Raw genomic sequence first — 25,189 nt, 5'->3', positions numbered from 1 at the left:
ACCTAGGGAAGAACTTTGGATTGTGCAGAGGAGAGTGAGGTGAGGGGTGGGGTTGTGGGGATGGGAAGGATGGATGGTGGAATGAGATGAACATTATTATCCTATGTAGATGTGTGATTGCACAAACAGTGTAACTCTGCATCATGTACCGCCAGAGAAATGAGAAGTTGTGCGCTATTTGTGTACAATGAGCTGAAATGCATACTGCTGTTATGTATCACTAATGAGAACAAATTTTAAAAAGCAAGACACCATAAAAAATCAAATCCATCCTTAGAAGCCAACAATTTACCATCTCTGAAAATGCAAAAGCCCATGCTAGAGAACAAGGGTAGTTATATCATAACTTTTCTTTACTGCTCCCCAAATAATTAAAATACAGATTCTTATTATGTTTTAATATCTTATAATGCAAGGGTTATCTTTGGGCATATATATTGCTTTTTCCCTGTTGAAATGATTCACACTTTGAAGGAATGCCCATATTCTAGATATAATGGTCTAAAACATGTCTAAACTGAGGAATGGATTCATATTTTGTGAATCCTGACATATAAAAAATCAGAGACCCTCTTAAAGAAAAAACAGTACAAATTTGTAGACAGAAAATTGTTTGATCTCCGTTTCCCAAGGCCTTGAACGAACCAGTACCCAACAGAGGCCCTGAAGTTCATGATTCACTAATTTCATGGTAAAACTGCCTATGTCCACAGTTTATTATTAATGGGTAAAGACCACAATATGGAGACTCCTTAGAAAACTTGGAAGGGAACCACCATTTGACCCAGTCAATCCCACTCCTAGGTTTATACCTAAAGGACTTAAAATCAGCATACTATAGTGATGCAGCCACATCAATATTTATAGCAGCTCAATTCACAATAGCTAAACTATGGAACTAACCTAGATGCCCTTCCACAGATGAATGGATTAAAAAAATTGTTATGTGTACACAATGGAATATTACTCAGCCTTAAAGCAGAATGAAATTATGGTATTTTAAAATGAATAAATGGATGAAACTTGAGAATATTATACTAAGTGAAATAAGCCAATCCCAAAGAACCAATGACCAAATGTTTTCTCTGATATGTGGATGCTAATTCACAATAGGAGGGAGGGAATAGAGGTACTTTGGACCAGACAGAGGGGACTGAAGGGAGGGGAGAGGGTATGGGAGTAGAAATGATAGCTGAATGAATCAGACATTATTACCCTGTGTACATATGATTATATGACCTCTGTAACTCTACGTCACGTACAACCAGAAAAATGAGAAGTTATACTCCATTTTTATATGATGTGTCAAAATGCATTCAATTGTCATGTGTAGCTAATTAGAACAAATTAGAAGAAAAAAATTTTAAATAAAAAGAAAATATTATGTGGTTTCAAGTGGTTGGGGAGAGGTTGTATAGGAATCTCTGTGGTGATGTAATGGTTTTATACCTTAATGTGGTGGTTGCAACACATGATAAAATATCATAGAAGTATATACAAACATTGTACCCATGTCTATTTTCCATATTTGATGTTTTTCTAAAGTTTTTTAGGTTATAACATTGGAGAAAATTGGATAAAAGGAACACAGGGACCCCTATGTACAACCTTTACAACTTCCTATAAATCTATTATTATTTCAAAATAAAAATGTAAAAAAATAAATTAAAAAAGGATAAAGACCAAGTTAAAGAAGATCTTTATACATATACAGATCCTCTTTAACTATATATGTGTGAAAATCTTCTTTAACTTGGTCTTTAGATATATATAGTTAGATATAAAGAATATCTATAAATATGTAAATAATATACATAGATATAAAGATTATGTATAATATATAATAAAGAATATATATACCTCCTAAAAACTTAAGGCCACAATATGTTGTTTATATGCTTTTGTAAGCAAATAAAAACTATGGAATTATATAAACCATATTATTATAATCTGTGTCATTCATTAGGAATTAAACCAGGGCTAAGATGAGTTTGGGATGTGTGTGTGTGTGTGTGTGTGTGTGTGTGTGTGTGTGTTTGTGATCATCATTTTCATTTTAGGTAATTGATTTTTGCATTATTATGGTGATAATGTGTTAACTTTTTAATTCCAAATACTGAATATAGCTTTGAGTGTGGTTATCAAGGAATGTACACAGCAAGGAATTCCAAAGAAGTAATTCTTTGGAGGCGTCTTTGGGATAAGCCCACAGTCTCCCAAGGTGACTGTGCGAATATACTACATGTACTGGTTTCAGAAATTCTGTTATATTTGTGACAAAATTAGCCACATTTTTCTGAGAACATCGGCTGTATTAATAGATTGCTCCCCAGGCCTCTCATAAACACATGCCTCAAGAGAAACAGATAAGAGGAGAAGAACATAAAAGCTCCATGACCTACCAATGGGGTTCCAGGAAAACCATATCTGGTAAATAAAAGACTGCCCAGTATATCACCCTGAAATTACTTAAATCAATCACATTTTGAAACCAGGGGGGATATTCCTCTTTGGATAAGACAAACTTAAAATGAATACAGAGGCATACATAACCCACAAGAATAGAACATAATCAAGAAAACGTCAAACCAAAAATATACCCCTAGACTTCCATGCAGGTACCACATGATTGTGGCAAAGGAAAATACAATGCACATTTCAAAACAGCTTATCATAAAGACAACTTAAAAGCATATTCATACCAGAAAGAAAGTTTTTTTTCAAAATAGCTGGTTCTACCAAAATTTGTGCAATCTGACCTGAGTGATAAATTTATGCCAACAGCATCTCCCAGCAGGAGGCTGTACAGTTCCAAAAGGCAGAGTTTCCTAGCCGTCTAAGGCTAATGATTACAGTGTAGTCCCATCCCCAGCTCCAAGCCTGAAAGCAGGTGTCTTTCTCATAGGTGTTCTGACAGGCAGATATTAAAGAGCAGCATGTGTCAGAAGATGTAGGAAATCTTCTGGCCTCTCTGACAGATTTTACAGTGCAATGTTTGTACTGTCAGGGTGGTGGTTATGACAAACCTGAGAGATGACAGTAATAGGAGTGTTTAGGTAAGAGAACAAGCTTAATAGAGATGCCACTGTTGACAATAACATGCTTATGTTAAAAGAAAAGAGCCTGCTTTCATTTTGCTCTGGAAATTCCAAAGTCTTTTTTTAATGTATTTTTTTCCTCAATATTAAAACACACACATTTTAGTTCTTTGCAGGGCAGAAAACTAAACTGCCCATTATATTGTCTCATCTTTTTTTCAAGATTCCTCAGAACCTCATATCATTGACATTCTTCAGTCAGGGCATTAGTCTGGACTTGAAGCAGAACTTACATAGAATTTTGAAGTGAGCGTGAAATGATTGCCTATTTTTCTGGAGTGCACTTCAAATTAACCTTGGAGCCCAAGCTCAGGAATGGTTATTACTCAACATTTGTCTGGAAGCCCAGCACAGTGTGCAGGGTACATACATATCATTTTAAACCAACTATCTGATTATTATGTATCTCAAATAAAATGTATGCAATAATACAATCTTTCTCTTCACAAATGAATATAAATTTTATATTTCTTACATATCTACAGACATTCAAGTTAATTACAGGGTCTATATCTCACTTCTAGCAGTGGCCTACTTCCTAGTTATTTGAACTCCTCTAGATATATTGTACTTTAACTCTGTATGTGTGCTCAGTGGTACAGCATTTGGGAGAATGAAGTGCCAGTTGTAAATTGATGCTAAATGAAGGGGTAGGCTTTAAAAAAAGAAAAAGAGAAAGAGTCCTTTTCACTTCTAGGCTTTAATACTCATCTAATTATAATGATTCCAAATTCTCTCAAGGCTAAAATTAAACTTGGCTCTCTGGATAGCCAAACAAGTGACTGTTCTTCTACACCACCCTGCTTCCATTTTCTTTCAGGCTCATTTTGAACATAAATTGGTTAAAAACAGTCATATTTTGATTGCCAAATTAAATATCACTGAAAGTTATAAATTGAAAGGGCCGTTCAAATCCAATACCAACCAATTAGAACCACAGAAGAACATCATCATCTCCCTTCCCAATGAAGATGGGAGAAGGCTGGTATTCAGGGAACACAACATTGGCTCTAGAGGGACATGTTGGTCAGGACGATGCATCCAACTAGATGGAGCACGCAGAGCCAAGGGGAACATTACCAGAAGCACAGTTCCAAATGAAGAGCCAGATGAGAGTCAAAAAGATGATCCAAAATTGAGCTGCCAATCTATAGCAGGCTTGCCAAAAGAGACAAGCCCATCCATGAAACTAATAGGCAGGAAATAAAAGGAGTTTTCCATGGGAAAGAAGCCTTGAAGCAAGTGCAGAGAATAGACCAGAGATATTTCTGAGGTAGGAGGACACTTGATTAGATATTATTAAGGGATCCAGAAGGTATGATTTTACAGTAGAGATCACAAACTCTGTATGAGCATAGGTAGGATATGTGCAGAGGGTTTAAAGACGACATCTTGGACCCAAGCTTTCTGAATGAAAATGTTGCCCCTGATATTTAGGGGGCAATTTTCTTTATTTCTGTAGCTTTAGTTTTCTCTAAGATTGGTATAATCATGGAGATGATTTTGATGAACAAATTGGTGAATACATGTAAAACATTCTTAGTGTGTGAGAATTAAGTAAGAAGAAATAGAAATATTTGGGGGTTCATGTTTTTCATTCAAATTAGTATTTCTTAGAATTTGGGGGAATAACTTTTATAGTATGTTATTATAGTATAGTTAATTAGTTTGATGCTAGAGATTGAACCCAGGGCACTCAACCACTGAGCCACATCTTCAATACTTTCTATTTTTTATTTTGAGACAGGGTCTTGCTAAATTGCTTAGGGCCTTGTTTAGTTGTTGAGGCTGGCCTTGAACTTGAATCCTCCTGCCTCAGCTTCTTGAGCAGGTTGGTATTCTTAAAACTTAGATTAATTCATTTATTTACTAAAAGACAGAAATTTGGCACTACATTTTTGTCAACCAAAATGTAAATTTCACATTGAAACATTGGTAACTATAGATTATATACCAAAGTCTCAATGTGGTAGCATCAGCTGAAGCAGATAAAAGAATTCCAAGTGGATGCTTCTGGAAATGGACCTGTGTGTGGTAGGAGAGGGCTTGGGATGCAAATCATTTTTAATTATAAACCTGTGGGGCTTGTTTATTTCTTAAAATGTATATTTCCCCAGTAAAAGTGAAAATTAATTTAAAATGTAAATATCTTGCATGCAAACTATCCCCTAATCTCTCTTCTTGAAAGTAGTTTAATGATATTTCATGAATCTCAAAGAGCATGTGGATAACTTATAACTGTCTTGGTTAAATGTTATAGTTGTCTTCCTACAGTTATGCACTGTTCTTTGGTTGGAATTGCCTGGAGAAAACATGTAAGATTTAGTTTTTTCTTACCTTGTCCTAACTATTATTAGGCAGAGAAGCCTTGTCAATGACATCTAAAATTGGGTTTAAAAAGTTAGATTTTTTTTCCTCTCTGACTAGTACATTAAAGAATAAGTATAAAAGATAGAATATTGACTGAATTAAGTATGTACTAAATGGGACTCAGTATTTTCAGACCTAAGGGAAAAATATTTTGATAAATATTTTTACCAAATAGAAAAATAATCATCTAGTAAAAGAAGCTGTCATACCTATCAATTAAAATAATTTAAGTCAAAATGTATGTGTATGATATGCATAGAATTTAACATTATGTCATATTTCTTTTAAGTTGCTTTGCATTTGATTGAAACTAAGAGTAAAACTATTTTAGATCCCTTGTGCTTTACAATACTCACACGGGGAAAAATTAGGAAACTACTATACTTGGGAGATATTGAAAGTATAAAAATAAACACAAAAAAATTTTAGATTTGCTCCAAAGAGTTTTAAAGGCCAATATTGTACTATTTTGAAGAGAGTTCTAATTTTAAAAACTCAGATCTCTAGTTTTCTTTTTTTTTAATTTTTTAAATAGGATTCCTCTCAGTCATAGGAAATGTATCACCAGAACTATGTCATCAATGTGAAGCAGATGGTGGAGCAATTATCTGGTGTATTGGGCACTACCAATGGCCAATTCATAGAATATGGGCCAGAAAATTCATTCTGTGCTTTCAATCTGCTTTCTTGTTATGCTAGGGGTTTTTTTTTAATGACAATCTTTATATTAATTTAGTTCTCATTGTATAAGCTTCATCTAAATCTCTCCCCCCCACCCCACTCTCTCTCTCTTCAAATCAGTTAGAGTTACACAGTGATGATTTTAGGAATTGAGTAGTATGAGCTATAATTTACTTGTTAATATCAGTTGGGCTTAGTACTATTAATCTTTTGAGGAAATAAATACTGCCTCTACTAGTGTATACATTTGAATACTTCATTTATTTAAAATCATATGGTATGGTTCACAGTTTAGAGAAGGCACTGTATTTGTGAATGTTGATCCAAAATTATGTGCAAGAATAAAAGACTTTCAAGAAACATTTAATGCTCCTATTTCTCAGCCCTTAGGATAACACATCCTAAGTGATGTATAAATTTTATTTTTAATTAACAATGGGAAATGAGCTGGTAATTGCATCTTGGTTAGAAATTTTCAGTTTTGTTTTTAAAGACTTTATCTTTTTAGAGCAGATTTAGGTTTACAGCAAAATCAAGAGGAAGATACAGAAATTTCCCATGTGCTTCCTGTCCCCTCACATACACAGCCTCCTGCATTATCAACATCCTCCACCAAAGTGGCACATTTGTTACCCTTCATTGACATATCATTAGCATCCAAGATCCATAGTGAACATTAGCGTTCACATTTGGTGGTGCACTTTCTGTAGTTTTGAATATAATTAGATGTTTTCACCATTATAGTATCACACAGAATACTGCTCTAAAAATTCTCTGTGCTGCTGATTCATTCTCCTCATTACAACTTTGACAATCACTGACCTTCTCACTGTCCCCAAAGTTTTGCCTTTGCCAGAATGTCTGATAGCTGGAATCATACAGTATGTGTGGTCTTTTCAGGTTGACTTCTTGTGATTAGTAATATGCATTTACATTCCTCATGTCTTTTCATGACATATAGCCTATTCCTTTTAAGTAGTGAATAATATTCCATTACTTAGATGTACCACAGCTTATTTATTTATTCACTTTGAAGAATATCTTTGTTGCTTCCAAATTTGTGTAATTATGCATAAAGCTGCTCTGAACATCCTTGAACTGATTTTTGTGTAAACATATGTTTTCAATATCTTTATGTAAATGCCAAGGGGCATGATTTTTTGATTATATGGTAGAACTCTATTTTTGTAAGAAACTGCCACACTGTCTACCAAAATGGCTGTGCCAGTTTAGATTTCCATCAGCAATGAATGGGAATTCGTTCCTGTTGCTCCACATCTTTACCAACATTTGTTGTTGTCTGTGTTCTGGATATTGACTATTCTAATAGGGATATGGTAGTATCTCATAGTTACTTATTTTGAATTTTCTTAATGACATATGATGTGGATCATAATTTCATGTTTATTTACCATTTGCATATCTTCTTTGGTGAAGTGTCTGTCAAGGTACTTGGTCCAATTTTAACCAGGTTTTTTTTTTTGTTGTTGTTGTTGTTCTTTTGTTCAGTTTTAGATTTTTTTTGTATATTTCAAAGAATGGTTCTTTATCACCTATTCCTTTTGCAAATATTTTTTTCCTTGATGCTTGTCTTTAATCTCTCAATGGTGTCTTTTGCAAAGCAGAATTTTTTTTCATTTTAGTGAAGACTTCCAGATTGTTTTTAATACATTATCATATTTAATATCTTCAGTTATCCCCAGGCGCAGGAGTGCATGCCTGTAATCCCAGTGGCTTGGGAGGCTGAGGCAGGAGGATCACAAGTTCAAAGCCAACCTCAGCAAAAGAAAGGTGCTAAGCAACTCAGTGAGATCCTGTTTCTAAATAAAGTACAAAATAGGGCTGGGGATGTGGCCCAGTAGTTGAGTGCCCCTGAGTTCAATCCCTGGTACACCTTTCCAACCCACAAAAAAATATCTTCAGTTATCACTATTTGGCTTCTATGGGTGCTAACAGAATTACTTAAACTAATTGTTTAGATACCCAGTTATAAAATATTTTGTCTGCTCTGAGAATAATCAAACATTTTTAGTTCTAAATGTAGACAATGACTAACAGCAATAACAATGGGCATCTTATTGTGTAATTAAAATTCTTGAAACTTTCATTTTTTATTATTTTCTAAACATTTATAAGAGTAGAAAAATAGTATACTAAAACCTCATTCACCCCTCACCCATGTCTAACAACTGTCAAAATTTTGTCAGTTTTGTTCCATTGATCTCTTCCACTCACATTTTCATGTTTTATATTAAATTTCTGAAAAAAATTTCCAAAGAATATGTTTCAAGTTTAAATATAGACTATAGAAAAAAATGACATTGTTTATGAAGATAATGACTTCACAAAATAACCTTATCAATTTGTGTGGGTGTTTTAGTAAATATTTTTTGCCATTGTAACTGGAAGAACTGGTGAGAACAACTTTAGGGGAGGAAGAATTTATTTGGACCTCATGGTCTCAGTTCATAGGTGGCTAAATTCATGGCCCTCAGCCAGGGGTGAAGCAGGACATCATGGTGAGAGTGTGTGGCGCAGGAAAAGCAGCCCAGAACATGAAAGTCAGGAAGCAAAGAGAGAGGTCCCCTCACCACAGGCAAAATATAAACCCCAAACGCACACCTCCAGAGACTTCCAGCAACACCCTGCTTGCAGTTACCACCCAGTTAATCCATTGAAGTAGATTAACACGCTGATTAGGTTTAAGGCTCTCATAACCCAAACATTTTACCTCTGAACTGTCTTTACATTGATTCACACATGATTTTTTAGGGAACACCTCATATCTAAACCAAAACTGTGTATTTGTGTGTATTCTAAATGTAATTTTTATTTTAGAAATAGTTGAGATAATTGTTTTAGTATTCAGAACGCCTTACAGAACCACATCAAGATCTTTTGAATATGTACAAGATTCTCACTGAAACTAAAAACATATCAACCTAGATAAAATAGCTCTTAAAAAAGTTTTCCCCTAAAAATATGAGGACTATTAGGATAGCCTTATAAAAACAGGACATATGTTCTTATTTTCATAATTATAATGGGTTCCTTTTTTTCTTAATTTAATACAGGAAATTCAATGTAATTTGCTGGGATAGTGTGCCTTTTGAGGTGGTATACCCTGAATATATTCTATTCAGATATGAATAATGTTAAATATGTGATTATTAATATGTAGTTAATGAAAAAAAGCCTGAGTTATGGAATATTTTCCATATTTTAGTTCAAGCTCTTTTATGTTTCTTTGTGACTCCAGTCCTGCCTCCAACTTCCCTGTAGTTTGTCCTCGGAATTTTTTCTTTGCTTTCTTTCTTTCTTTTTTTTTTTTTTTTTTTGCATTTTATAGCCCCATTATAAATCAAGGGACTCCAAACACTGGCAGTCTATTCAACAAAATAATTGTGCTGATTTTTTGAGAAGTCCAGATGAGTTTGTTTGCACAGGAGTCTTTCAAGCAGGCAAGAGGATGAGATGAGATGGAATGTCAAATAGAAATATAACAAAAGGTAAAGCATTATTTCCGTGGCCTAGAATGTGGCTAGTTTTGCTTGTTTTTTTTTTTTTTTTTTTTTTTTTTACTACAAAAATGACTTTGAAGGCTGGGGATATAGCTCAGTTGGTAGAGTACTTTCCTCACACGCACAAGGTTCTGGGTTCAATTCCCAGCACCACAAATGACTTCGAATTGTACATCTGAAATTAGTATCTAAAGTTGACTTTTTCCCCCCATTTCAAGCATCCATTCATTCTAAAATAAGAACATTTTGTTTCCCATTTGAACATTCTCATTGTACACTCTCAAATGTCATGGTGGACTCTCAATGAGACCCTTCCACCTGCCTGTCACTTTAATTCATTCAAAAACAGACCATGATCCATGCAAGAAAATTAGAAGCAGCTTTTACCCAATGTGAAACTGCTGAGGAAATAGAGCTACTTTTTCTATGTACCTTGAATTTGGGAAGCTATGGGTGTGAACCTGATGGAACTGCCAAGTGGAGAGCCTGCCTGCAAGTGAATTTGCACTATAGAAAATAGAAATTAAAGGCAGGGAGTGGGGAACACATGTGGCACCACTCCAATGTCCTGCATGTTATAAAGACATTCTTAAGACTATTTTTCCCTGCCACATTGAGTTAGTTGACTTTCTTTTACTTGCTACTAAAATTGTCCTAACTGATACTTCCTGTATTCAGACAAGTCAAACGCTCTATTTTTTTTTTCAGAAAAATTACAATGTTAACTTTGCTATTTTTATGCCTCATGTACATATATAAATCCTGTCTGCCTCATTTCTTTAACCTGAAGTATTCATCAGTGTCCTTAATCTCAAATTGTCTACTTGCTTTTAGAAAAAGTCCATTTTATTCAAATGGAATACCAATGAAGAGATTAAGTGTATCAAGAATACAAGCAATAATAAGTGTTGGCGAGAATATAGGGAAAAATGTAGATTCATACATTGTTGGGACTGCAAATTGGTGCAATCAACTTGGAATGGAACCACCATTCAACCCAGCTATCCCATTCCTCAGTCTATACCCAAATGACTTAAAATCAGCATACTATAGTGACATAGCCACACCAATGTTTATAGCAGCTGAATTCACAATAGCTAAACTGTGAAACCAACCTAGATATCCATCAACAGATGAATGTATAAAGAAACTGTGGTATATATACACAATGGACTATTACTCAGCATTAAAAGAGAATAAAGTTATGGCATTTGAAGGTAAATGGAAGGAATTGGAGAATATTATGCTAAGCGAAGTAAGCCAATCCTAAAACACTAAAAGGCCAAATGTTTTCTCTGATTAGTGGATACTGATCTATGATGGGGGAGTACATGGAAAGAATAGAGGAACTTTGGATTGGGCAAAGGGGAGGATGGGGATGGGTTATGAGAGTAGAAAAGATGGTGGAATGAGATGGAATCATTACCCTAGGTACATATATGATTGCACAAATGGTGCGTCTCTACACCATGTACAACCAGAGAATTGAAATATTGCGCTCCATTTGTATATGATGAATTGAAATGCCTTCTGCTGTCATGTACAACTGAGTAGAACAAATAAAAATAATAATAATAAAAAAAGAGTAAGAACATGTGATTGAGAGATGCTGAATGTAAACAAACTAGTCACATGTTGCTTTAAGTTGTCCCTGAAGTACAAAGCCAGGTCATCAGACTTATAATATACAGAATGTTACATTTGCAAAGATGATTTCACAGAATTATGAGTTAACATAAATATATTGAACACTCACCTAGCGGCCAAATTAGCTGAGCTTTCTGACCTAACTACTATCATTTCCCTTCAGGCTGTTGGATAGCCAAGTCTTTATGGACAATCTTGGGTAGGCATCCTTGTTCCTCAATAACCCTGTTACCTTGAAAAAGTCACTTCATTTCTCCATGATTCTGTTCTTCTCTGTAACATGGCAATAATGCTTCCTTCAAATTTGGTGCTAATGAACTTGTAATAAGTGTAAAATAGTAAGGAAAAAAGTAGATATTCAGTAAATGGAACCCAGAGGTTTTATCTTATCAACCACTTCAAATGATTTTGAAGGTAATGTAGCCAGTAGGCATCAAGCTTGTGTTTCTTCCTCAGCAAATTAATTGTCAAAGATGTGGAATTGAGGACTAATCTCTGTGATTTCAGGGAGCTTAGTCTTTCTTTAAAATTAGCAGATTAGAGCATGTTTAATTAATTTAGCCACCACAAATTCATACAAAGTTTGACATTAACTTTTCCAGCTATTTTTTTTTCCTCTTGTGGACAGGGCATCCACTTTAGTTACAATTATGTTCTCACATATTTGCATCATTTTTACTATAAATAATAATAGTGTAGTGACACTGATGTATCACTTAACCACTTTTATCTAACAGACAATATTTCCCTGGAGTTGGAAAAAATGAAGTTCTAAAAATAAAGATGCAAATGCTAACAATTCACCACCTTAATATTACCTAGCAGAAGTTAAGATTATTTTCTTTCCCACAGACAAACCTCCATATTCAAGAAGCAAGGGTTCCTTTTAACAAAGTTTTTCTTGACACCAGTTTTGGCACTAAGAGAAAAATTCCCAAAATATGAGAGCTCTGACTTTTCAAGTCTTAAAATATGGTAAATTCTAAAAGTGATTTTATTAATTCATAAGATAAAAAGTGATTGTATTTTAATTAATTTTTTTGGTATAAAACAGATGTCTTTGGCTCTTTCTCTACTCAAGAACAATAGGGAAGAATCCATACGGTCTGTGGTCTGGTCTGAACTACACTTAGCCATAGCTTCTTAGATCCTCAGTAATAAACCAAAACTCGAATTTCCTCTGACATCAGCAAAAGCTTTTCTGAAATTTTGCAAGGCTCCAGGTGCATAGGGTCCCTGAATAAATACTATTCCAACACTGATCAGCTGCATAGGTGAAGACCAAGTTAGGAAACAGGTCTACAAGGATTTCTTAATGAAAGCAGGTGGCTGTTGATATTCTAAATAGATTCAATAATTAGTTAGAACATTTTTAGGACTTTAGGTGCATCTCACAGAGGATTTCAGTAATATCCAGAAGACAGCTCATGTAGGAAAGCACCTGTTCAAGAATCTATTCATTCATGTTCTCCTAATAAGGGGAAAATATTTTGAAAACTGTACACAGTAAGGCCAAAAGTTTTGTCCCTAGCAAAGGATGCTTAAATTGTTGGAATTATTTACCTGCTGCAGTGTAGATGCTTCTGGGGAATTTCAAAACACCATTGAAGATATGTGAAATGTGATTTAGTTTATTTTGCACCCTACTGCTGATCAATATAATATTTTCAGAAAAAAAATGTAACTTGGAAATATCAGAGAAATGCCTTCCTAAGAAAGATGTGGATTTTATGTGAAAGACAAAAACAACAATAACAACAACAACAAAAAAAAAAAAACAGGTTTTTATGTTGTTTTGTTTCTATGTGTCTATTTAGGGAAAACTTACAAAACTTCTCTGTGGAGAATTCACTTGCTTAATAAATAACGTTCCATACCAAGTTAAAGTAATGGTAGATACAGCTTGCTGTATCATTTAAACACATCTTGTATTCTAAGTAAAGTCCACATCCCTGCTTGACCAAAGTCCTAAAGTAAGACATTGCAGCTTTCCTTGCCCTCTCTCTTATCATTTTTTATGAAATTAGCTTCTGCCAACAGAAATTTAAAATGCATTTTTAGGACTATTGTACTCTGTATTTACACTGCAACATCAAATCATCTTCCTTCAAGCAGTGTTACCTACAAGGGAAAAGTTTGGTCCCCTCAGCAAGAGTATACATAATCAAAAATACTGGGAAAAGTTTATAAATTGTTACAAGCACTTAGGCAAGTTAAATTTCCAAGTAATATTTTTTCTGAAAATATTATATTGATCAGCAGTAGGGTGCAAAATAAACTAAATCACATTTCACATCTTCTTCAGTGGTGTTTTTGAAATCCTGAGTAATGGCCCAGGATGGGCCATTAATGCAAATCCTCAAAATTTAAGTAGTTTCTTGATACTTTTCATTTTGAGGCATCTTTTAAAGAAACAACAGATGCCTCTCCACATGCATTCAAAAAATCAATACAATTAATCAATAACACTCTCCACAGGTAATAAATGCTGAGAAGCATTTCTGCCTATCTGTATTGATTGAGAGAATTGCTTCAAATTGGTTCTGATGTGTATAAAAATCATTTCCTTATTGATCAAAGCCTGTCTTCCCCTTTCTGATATGTTATTTCATATACGGCACTCAATTGTTTTAGTCTCCATTCTTGTATATTTGTGATAAACAAATTTCTTAAGATCTGTGAGTGAGACTAATTCGAATGAAATATAAAATGGGTGATTTTGTTTCTTTGGGGGAACATATTGCTTGAAATTTAATCAAAGCATGAATAACCACGAGAAATTTATTCTAATGAGAAATGTAATGATGTATTTCATTCACATTTTCATTATTTATAATAAGCCTTAAAGTTTTGAGGCTACCTCTATTTCTTATGACAGAATTTTGTTCACACAGATTCCATGCTTCCAGTCCAGAATAATGCTTTCTCTAATGGTATAAATATGCCATTGTAGCCAATTACGGACTCAAAATATTGCTAGCAAATAATGTTTTGTAACATGTTCAAACATATAAGTGAAATCTGAAACATTTTTCCTAGTATATGTGTTCACTGTATAGAGTAATAAAATCATGTCTTCTAAATTAATTTTCTAAAGAGAAAGTTGAAGTTTCAACAGAATATTTAGTAAGTCTTATTTAAAAGGGCTATATTTACCTTTGACTCAACTAATGTACGTATCCACAGTTGGGTGGCCAACTGGTATTCGGCAACTGCTGCTTCACTGGGGAAATTTGATTGCTCATTGAGAGTCCTCCAAGATAGCTCAGTTCCTGACTCTTGATATGTTAACCACTGGTGTGAATCATTCCTCCAACAACAAAAATTCAGATTCCTGGCAGTAATTTCATGAATTTCATAGCCAACATCATCTATGTTTTTATCTGGATGTTCCATTACAATATGACATGATTCTGACCAGTGAATACAGTGCTATGAAAAGTGTTTCTGAAATAACATCTTCTTAAAATGTGGCTTCATTAAAAGGTTTCATGCATTGCAGTGAGGTTTGCTTGAATTTTCAGGGACTAGGAATTGCCACGTTCACAAGTGAGTTTCAATGCCTTTACCTTAGGTAATTTGACTTTATCAAGCTAACAAATTAATTCTTTTCTTATTAATTTTTAAGAGGTATTTCATGCAAAAACAGATTAAGTTGAAGTATCTCAGCAAAACAAGAACAGTTTTCTTTATAGTAATAATTAGTATAAGAAATTGGGTCAAATATGTCCATTGTATTCACTATTTAGGTAAGACTGAAAGGATATTTGCAATTTTGAAAGCATAGGCATCTGAAGGATGACATATTCTGGTTTGTTTCCCCAGAGCAAAAATGAAATGAATTTTCTATAACATCTTAATATAAAACACTTACCTAAAGAAGTGGAGGTATCTTTTCTGCCTACTAAGGCACTTTTGAATCCTGGGAACATTAAATGGGATCCTCAGGCTCTGAAAGAATAAAGGCAGCCCTTCTAACTCCCTCACTTATTCTCAGACACAAGTTGTGCAATCAGATACTTGGAGTAAAAAACAAAACAAAACAAAAAAGCCAATGGAGTAAAAAGAGAATGAAAAATTTTAAACACTTCTTATACTTAAAGAAAAATTAATTTTAAATTATTCCTAGAAGCATGCATACATAGATTCAGCTGGAAATTGGAGCTGCCCACTGAAGAGATGTTTACTGAGTCATGTTGCATTTTAATAAGGGTGGCTTGATCACAGTGGGAGAGACAACATGGAGTCGATCAATAAAAATTCATCCAGAGGTATTGGAGCATGACGTGGAGAATGGAGCATGAGCTCTGAAGCCACGTGGACCCCAGATTCAAACTCCACCACGTCATGAGCTGCAGGCCTTGGCGAAGTCACTTTAATCGCTCTACACCTCATCTTCCTCTTCTATAAAGCAGAGTATATGCTAGCACTATCCAACAGAAATGTAATGAGGGCCAATATAATTATGAATAGAATAGTAGCTACATTTATAAAAATGTAAATATATTTATATTAATATATTGTGCATATTTAAAATATGTATAAATCTATTTTTAATACATCTCAACATATAATCAATATTAAATTATTAATGAAATATATTACATTTTCATAATAAGTCTTTTAAATCGAGTGAGCATTTGACAATGACAGCACATTTCAATTTTTGCCAGCTGCATTTCAAAGTGCTCAATAGCAACACATGCATTGTGCCTATTATAATGGGTGATGCAGGTATATACATGTCCCATAAGCATTGTTGTAAAGATAAAATGAGATAATGCATGTAGAGGAATTATCACAGTGCTTGGTAAATAATACATTCTAGAACTGATACTTGTGACAACTATTACTGTTATCCACTAAGTATTGATTATAACAATCTGCTCGATAAACTGGGTGAATGCAAAAACATGACACGATCCCCATCCCTTAGTTAATTGAAGTTAAGAATATAAGAAAAACACAGGGTTAACCATTATTGATGGCATATTATTACCACATGTGCATTATTAAAATGTAAGAAATGCTCAGGAGAGGAAGATATGCTGCTAGGGATGTCTTATACCAAATGAGTTAAGGAAATAATTTTGAATTGAGATTTAATACTTTTGTTAAAGATATGGCCAGGGATACCTTCCTTCACTGGAAAGGAAAGTATCCCACCAGTGGTAATAACAGAAACAAGAATCCAAAGGTAGGGAAATGAAAAATATATTTAAGAAATGAGAGCAAATTGATGAAGAACATAAGGTTCATGTGAGAGGGTACTGAGTGAGTAAATGCAGATTTATATGGGAGTATCAAGGCATCAGAAATCATGCTGAAAGTCTGGACACCGTCCATTGTCAGAAAGAAATAGCAAAAAGAGTACCAACTTAGGAGCTGAAGCTCTGATTTCAGTCAGATACTGCAACTGGCTCAGAGTGTGTACTTTCTACCTTGTCCAAGTCATTTCACCTGAGCTGCTTCATTTGTAAAATGAGATGGATGGTTTAACACAAAAAAACAAAAAACAAAACCCTAAGACTGTCAGAGATGTAAAGTGCCTCTTTGATGTTGCAGCTGCTGCTTTTGCTATTGATTTGTTTATATTTATGGCATTCTAGGATGGCAGTAACATAATTGAAGAAATACATTAAGAATGAATATAGGTAGATTCAAGAGTAAAAAAAAAAAAAAAACTAATGAAAAAAAGTTCCTTTTGGCAATCATTTCAGTGGGCCCAATATTTTAAAATGAAGATTTTAAAATGGTAGACATAACAGATGGAAATAGGTTTACTACAGAAAATTGATAAAGAAGAATGATCAAACCTGAGTGTAGAGAGAGAAAGAAATTAATGTTTCTACAATTTGGAGTATGGAAAACAGAATTAGTATTCATAATAGAAATGGGAGAACTAAGGAGATAATTTGACTGGAGATGTGGGAAGATGTGTAAAATTATTTTTTAAATTATCAAGTATGACTTTTAGTAAAGATACTGTTTGCTTTAAAATATATGTATTTAAGGATTAATGGGCATACACACACACACACACACACACACATGAATAATGATTCCTGTAAGAACATAAATGTTTTAGTTTCAGAGATTCACAAAGTAATAAAATCAAAACTATGTAAAACAATTATGAGATTACATCAGCATTAAATTTAAGAACTTATTTACTTAGGGAATTCAGTGGTATTCATAGAGAAGCCCCAAAGTGTCACACTTATCTGAATCTTAATTTGTGAAAGAAATGCTAACGCCATTAAATGAAGCAAGACTTTTTAAATAATAAGGATTTCATTTCAAATCCAAGCTTGACCTTCTCTGGGTTCATGCTTCATTTACTAAAAGGAGAGAATGTCTACTTCATAAGGGCGAGTGGAAAACATGGAGTAAAAGGTGGAGTTCTAGATACAGAAAAATTGATAGCTAGTATTAGCTCTCTCCAATAAACATGAATGCCAAAGAAATGGGCTCCTACCTTTTCCTGTGTTTCCATAAGTATGTCAAGTTCCATAACTATTGAAATTATTGCTATACTAGGCAGCATGCCAAATCCTGGAGGATTTTTCCAAATAAGGAGGCAAGTAAGTATTGAATTTAAGATAACTCAGCTATTCCAGCAGTATGGCTTTCAAATCAAATTGAATTTTCACACATGTATCTACTTAAAGTTCATTAAAAATTCTATAGTATAAAAAAGTGTCAATATTTTATTTGCATTCTTTACTATTATTCTTTATAATTAGCATGGAATAATAAGTTTCCTACTTATGTTTGTTAATCCAGTGGTTATTATACTCAGATAAAATTTTACACTCTATTTTCATGGGTTAACTCATTCTATAAATTTTTGAGGGCTTCTATTGCTGGTGGTGTTTAAATTAGTAAGTGCATTCAAATATTTGATTTTTTTATAACAAATCCACTTATGACTGCCTCTCATTCAAGATATTAGTGGAACTAGTTCCCCCGCAAAAAGTTGCTTGTTGAAACAAAGGATAAAGAAGCTGTTAGTAAATACAGTTATCTCATCCTAGACAAAGGCCCCAAAAACATACATTGGAGAAAATATAGCTCTTCATCAAATGGTGCTGGGAAAACTGGAAATGCATATGTAGCAAAATGCAATTGAATCTCTCTCTCTCACCCTGCACAAAACTTAACTCTAAGTGGATCAAGGACCTAAGCATTAGGCCAGAGACCTTGTGCTTACTAGAAGAAAAAGTAAGCCCAACTCTCATGTTGGCTTAGGAACTGACTTCCTCAATAAGATTCTTAAAGCACAAGAAGTAAAATCAAGAATCAATGAATGGGATGATATCAAACTGAAAAGCTTCTTCACAGCAAAGGAACCAATCAAGGATATAAACAGAGATCTTACAGACTGAGAGGAATTTTTTATCACCTATAACTCAGAGCATTATTATACAGGATATAGAAAGAACTCAAAAAGCTTAACACCAAAAACCCAAAACACAAATAAACCAATCAATAAATGGGCAAAGGAACTGAACCATCATTTGACAGAAGAAGAAATACGAATGGTCAAAGATATATGGAAAAAATGTTCAAATTCTAGCAGTTAGAGAAATGCAAATTAAAATTACACTGAGATTTTATCTGCAGAATGTCAATTATTAAGAATACACGTAACAATAAATAGTGGTGAGAATGTGGGGAGAAAGGTACTTTCATACATAGTTGGTGGGACTGCAGTTTGGGGCAACCACTAAGGAAAGCAGTATGGAGATTCCTCAGAAATCTTGGAATGGTACCACCATTTGACCCAGTTATCCCACTCCTCAAGTTTATACCCAAAGGATTTAAAAACAACCTACTACGTGATGAAGTCACATTAATGTTTATAACAGCTCAACTCACAATAGCCAAGCTATGGAAGCAACCTAAAATATCCTTCAGTGGAGGAGGGGTAAAGAAAATGTGGTATATATGAACAGTGGAATGTTACTCAGCCATAAAGAAGGATGAAATTATGGCATTTATGGGTAAATGGATGGAACTAGAAAATATCATGCTAAGTGAAATAAGCCAATCCCAGAAAACCAAAGGCTGAATGTTCTCTCTGATTTATGGATGCTAACCCAAAACAAGGGAGGTTGTAAAGGGAAATAATAGAAATCCATTGGACTTGACAAAGGGGAATGAAGGGAAGGGAGAGGGGAGAGGAACAGGAAAGACAGTAGAGTTAAATGGAAATAACATTCCTTGCCTTGTATTTGAATATATGACCAGAGTAACTCTCCATCATGTACAACAAGTGTGAGATCCTAAGTAGAATAAGTTATACTCTATGTATGTATATTTTATCAAATACATCCTACTGTCGTGTATAACTAAAGGAACACACTAAAATTTAAAAAAAAACAGTTAAATAATGTGGAAGGTTTAATCAGGAAATTTGGTTTTTCAATTCTGGAAGAAGTTGGAGGGGAGACATTTAAATAAATATAGTGATTGATTTCACAAACAAAAGCAGAATTTGAAAAAAAAATTTATGCTCAACAGTTTAAAAAAAACTTTATTAGTTTTATAAAGGTTATAAATTTGTTTGAATCGAGTTTCAAGAGTTCTACTAATAAAGTTTGGCTCTCTTTGTTTTAATTATAAACCAATGGATTTCTATTATTCCCCTTCCCCAACCTCCCTTGTTTTGGGTTAGCATCCGCAGAACAGAGAAAACATTCAACCTTTGGTTTTCTGGGATTGGCTTATTTCACTTAGCATGATAATTTCCAGTTCCATCTACTTACCAGCAAATGCCATAATTTCATTCTTCTTTATGGCTGAGTAACATTTCACTGTGCATATATATATATACCATATTTTCTTTATCCAAGGACACCTACATTGTTTCCATAGCTTGGCTATTATTTGTTGATCCACTATAAGGTTTGGCTCACTTAATAGCAGAGATTAGGAGAAATTTAGTTCTTACCTTCCAAAGCCAAAATAAGTTGTTGAATTCATCCAATAAAAATAAAATAGATAGCAGGATATATTATCCTCATTGAACTCTACTGGTCCACAAAAATATTGATTTACTAAATGAGAAATATTCTTAAGTCTTGATATATAAAAATAAGTATTGATTATGAGTGAAGAGATAGTCATAATCAGGCATTGTTGATATACACTGAGTTATTCATATAAAAATAGCAATTACAAAATTAAATTGATCTTATCAGATTATTTTTTTCTCATTCTGTGAAAAATTTGTGCACCTTAATAACCCCAATGCAAACAAAAGAGAAAAAGTAAGACACTTTTTGGCAAATTTTATTTTTTTAATCAGTCTTAGTAAACTATACTACTCTTCTTAAAAATCATATATTTTCAGTCATGTCATAACTCTGGAATGTGTGTATTCAGACTTTGGTTAATTATTCCAACTAAAATAACATAGTAAATAATTTATGTAGGAATTTCTGTCAAAATAATTTTGTCATATTTTGTTTTTTCCAGGTAATAAAATAAATATATTTTATAACCTATGTCTTATTATTTTACATTTTTAAGAAGACATATTTTCTTTAAACATGAACATTTTTAGTGCAGGCTCCACATGAATTTTTCCAGCACTACTTAAAATGTTATCCTATTATATTTTCATTCTATTGACTTGTTTTAATATAGATAAATATTTAATTCTTCCTAAATTTATCATTAAGACTCTAACATTCATATGACAAATGACTTGTATTGTGGCTTATTTTCATTACCAATCACCACAATATTTAAAAAATATATTTATTTATTTTTTAGTTGTAGTTGCATACCTTTATTTATATGTGGTGCTGAGGATTGAACCCAGGGCCTCACATATGCTAGGCAAGCACTCTACCTACCACTGAGCCACAACCGCAGCCCCTCACCATGATGTTTTAAAAGAGACCTTATACATTTCCAGAAACACTTTACTTTCTAGAGATGCTACAAATAATCAGGCTGATTTTTTTTTTTTTTTTAGAGTGCCACCTCTCTCACACACCAACTGGATATTAATGTAGTCACTGCCTCATCCTGGGAAGCAATTTTGACAATCTTGTAACCTAAGGATTTCATTTCCCCATTTCCAGCCAAACTGATCTTTAAGTGAGACATTATATGCTATGTAATAATCCAATTACTTTAAATAAGGTTGAAGGCAATTGTAAATTTATATTCATTTTAGAAATTAGTTATTATATGTATACATTCTTTTGATCTTTTGAAAATGAGTTCAGGTAAACCTGAAAACCTTACCATAAACTTGCTGATTCAAAATCTGCTCTAGTAAAGACATATTTTTTTGAAACACCTGAGGCACAGCACTGCTGAATTACATATTCCTATCATTAGGTTCCAGTATTATCATTTTTCTCCATCTTATTGAAAAAAAACTTTCAGAAATTACCCAGAGCCTTCATAAACATTTCCAATTATGATTTTTTTGGACAACAAATGACTTGTATATGTAAACCAAATATTAATGGTTTATAGCTAAATATTTTCCTTTTCCATTATAAGCTTTGATCCTTTTTGGTTTTATTTTGTTTCAAAAGTTAAAAAAAATAATAATATTGACTCCCTTCCCAGCTATTGTATAAAGATTACAAGACGGCTGAGGCTATAGCTCAGTGGCAGAGCACTTGCCTAGCACATGTGAGGCACTGGGTTCGATCCTTAGCACTGCATAAAAAAATAAATAAATAAAAATAAACTTAGGCTGTCCGTCTACAACTACAAAAAGATTTTTTTAAAATAGTACAAGAAAAAAGTTACGTTTTTGATTCCTAGAAAAGTCACAAACAGCAATTGCTACAGAGTGTGGCTAGAAGTGAAAAACATATGTAATGCCTCTGTCAGCAAAGACTTACTAGAAAAGAGGGTTTATAATAAATATTCACATCTGCTGCTTTGGACACTCTAATCCATCCTAAGGATCTTTGCTGTGTCAGGCTTTGTTCTAGATGAAGAGGCCCAGTAGTTATAAAGGTTTGCAAATAGACCATATTTATCATGGTTAGCTTTACTTTTAAAATTCTCTTTGTTTCCAAGATATTCATGATGTTTGGGATATAATTTGGAATTAAATATTTTGCTATGGCTTTCATGGTGATACCATTCTAGAATTCATATTATGAAATGGATAAATTCTGTTTCCACAATATATTTCCTACCTAAATCTATGAAGAAGGTATCATTGATAACCATGCTGTACCTTTTGTGAAAACAGTGGCTAAAAACCCAAGCTGTGGATTTGAAGTACTTGTACTTTAATGTTGGCTCCTTCCATCTCTAAAATGCCATCATGATCTGGTTTCTTAGCTTTCTGTAGCCTCTCCTTCTTCACTCACACATCGGCATTAATGCTGTTTTCCTTGTCATTAGAATGTTGTAAGAAATGTGTGGGATTATCCACACTGAGCACTAAATATGATATCTAGCACATTGAGAGCTTAAATTTTTTTTAAACATCATTGGTGATGCTTTCTATGATTAGATATTCCAGTGGATAGAACTAATGTTCTAGTTATTTATCATAAATGCTAAACTTATATAAAAACCTTCTATTGACTTCATTTGCCTCTAAGTTCCATGATAATTTATCACCAGGCTTTTAAAATAAAACTTTTAATTAAAACTAAATTCTTGCTGAGCACGGTGATGCACAACTGTAATCCCAATGGCTCAGGAGGATGAGGCAGGATGATCCCAAGTTCAAAGCTAGTCTCAGCAGCAGTGAGGCACTAAGCAACTCAGTGAGACCCTGTCTCTAAATAAAATATAATAAAAAGGTCTGAGGATGCGGCTCAATGGTTGAGTGCCCCTGAGTTCAATCCCTGGTACCCCCAAAAAGCAAAAGAAAGCAAAACTGAATTCTTGGTTTGTTTTCACTATGAAGAAATGATTCACTAAAAAGAATATGACATAAAAATTATGGGAATGCCCTGTATTTTATTTAGCTAAAATACATAACAAAAAATTTGTTTAACAAAGTTTTGAATTTTAACTTAAAATAAAAATCCCAAGTCATTTTGAAATGGAGATATTTATTTTCACTTCAACTCCAGAGAAAGTTTGTTGAGTTCATGAGTATTATCATTTTTAAAGTAAAAATTTATATTATTATAGTTTTGAACAATGATTTAGCATAATTTTGATAAATAATTTTAAAGTAGAAATACCAAAGATACATATCAATTATTCATGATACATACTTGTAGATATAGATCCTATTTTTTCATAATTTGAAAACTATGCCATTTTAAACTTTTTGACATAGTCATTTGAAGAAGAAAGTGCCTTCCTTAGCTGCTTTCAATCTCATCTTTTCAGAATGATTTATTAATCACAAATATAAGGAGAATGGCAGAGCGCTTTGATGACCTCTGCATATAAAGTAGGCAGAGAATTAAACTTCATTTTCCCATTCTAAAATTTTATAATCTATTCATTGATGTGTCTAAATTTTTACTCAAATTGTTTTTATACAGGCAGGAGCTAGTTTATATTAAATGACTGACATCTAACATAATAAAATGATAGTCTGCTGAATCACAATTAAATAAAATATAATGTTCTATTGCTTATAAGATGTGACTGCTTGAAATAAAATCAATCTCTCTCTCCTCTCTCTCTCTCTCTCTCTCTCTCTCTCTCTCTCTCTCTCAGGTCGAGTATTAGCTCAAGCGAGTGGCAATGGGGTTATCCATTTGCTAGATCTTAAATATGGACAGATTCACAAACTGATGGGCCACGAGAGTGAGGCACACACGGTGGTGTTTTCCCAGGATGGAAGAAGTCTGTTTTCTGGAGGTTCAGACGGAACAATTCGAATGTGGTCTTAATAGTCAGCAGCGTATCCCACTGCAGAGGGCATTCCCTTGAAGGCTTAAAAATGCTTCCTGGAGTCCCAAACCAGTAAATAACTGGTTAAATATGCCACTAGGTAACATTTACAATTTGCTTTAAAGCATGTATTGGACATGTTTTGTAGTGTTCATACTGTTACCAATAAAATAAAGAAAAAACTTTTTGCTCATTTATTTGTGTCTGGGTCCTCGCCCCCCCCCCCCTTATTTTGATAAGAATTTAGAAGCAGAGCATCTTTGCTAGGGTTTTGGAAGAAACAGCTTTACAATGACGCCTAATGACAGACTAGATGAATTACAGGAGATTGATTTTTAATGTTAGAGAACAAACTGCAGGAAGACGCGGCTACTTTTTTTTTTTTTTTTTTTTTAAATCAGACCCAAGCTGCAGAAGACTGAAGTTTAATCATGTAGCACAGGGAAAGTCTTTTGTCAACCAAAGGGTCACATAGATTAGGCGAGCATACATTTTCAGATTCTTTGATAACGATTATGCCTTATCTGTTAATAATAATCAAGGACTGCAGATGGCTTAAATCTAAATGCATCTCTTCCGGAACTTTCATTTCTGCAACTCATCCAAGAATGCATTAGGTATAATTATAATTTTTAAATTTTGTATTGTAATTTCAATGCAAATAAGTGTTGCGCACGTAGAATGCTCCCCCCCCCCCCCCATGCACGCATCGCTGTATAAAGTGCGACTGCTTAGAGAACACTCTAGCCTGGTCTAAAGAAGCAGCTCGGGGATTTCAACCAAGCTGGGCTCAGAAGCCAGTTGTTGGCGCTGTCCGTGGTGCTGAGGAATTCCCGGCTGCCGGCAGAATGAGCTCCAAATCAGCAGTCTGCAAACTGCTCTCAGTGATGCAGAAACCCAGCTAAAGTTGCTCCTTTCCTTCATGTCCACAGTTAGCATTTTCTGGTGTGTAAGAAGGGATTCAAGCAACATATCGTGGACGATGCTGATGGTATTGCCGGTGGAGCGGGCTTTAAGCTA

General features: G+C 33.9%; 1 protein-coding gene across 1 annotated transcript in view; it reads left to right on the top strand.

The window, feature by feature from the left end:
* The window catches only part of Spag16 (sperm associated antigen 16), a 957,641-nt gene extending 933,473 nt beyond the window's left edge, over window positions 1–24,168 (top strand). Inside the window, exon 16 of the mRNA XM_027941762.2 lies at window positions 23,993–24,168. Within this exon, the coding sequence (XP_027797563.2) occupies window positions 23,993–24,168 (176 nt within the window). The remainder of the gene's footprint in view (window positions 1–23,992) is intronic.
* The last annotated feature ends 1,021 nt before the right edge of the window (window positions 24,169–25,189 follow it).

The sequence above is a fragment of the Marmota flaviventris genome, chromosome 11, assembly GCF_047511675.1.
Source record: "Marmota flaviventris isolate mMarFla1 chromosome 11, mMarFla1.hap1, whole genome shotgun sequence".
NCBI lineage: Eukaryota > Metazoa > Chordata > Mammalia > Rodentia > Sciuridae > Marmota > Marmota flaviventris.
This window is presented reverse-complemented; position numbering and strand designations above follow the sequence as displayed.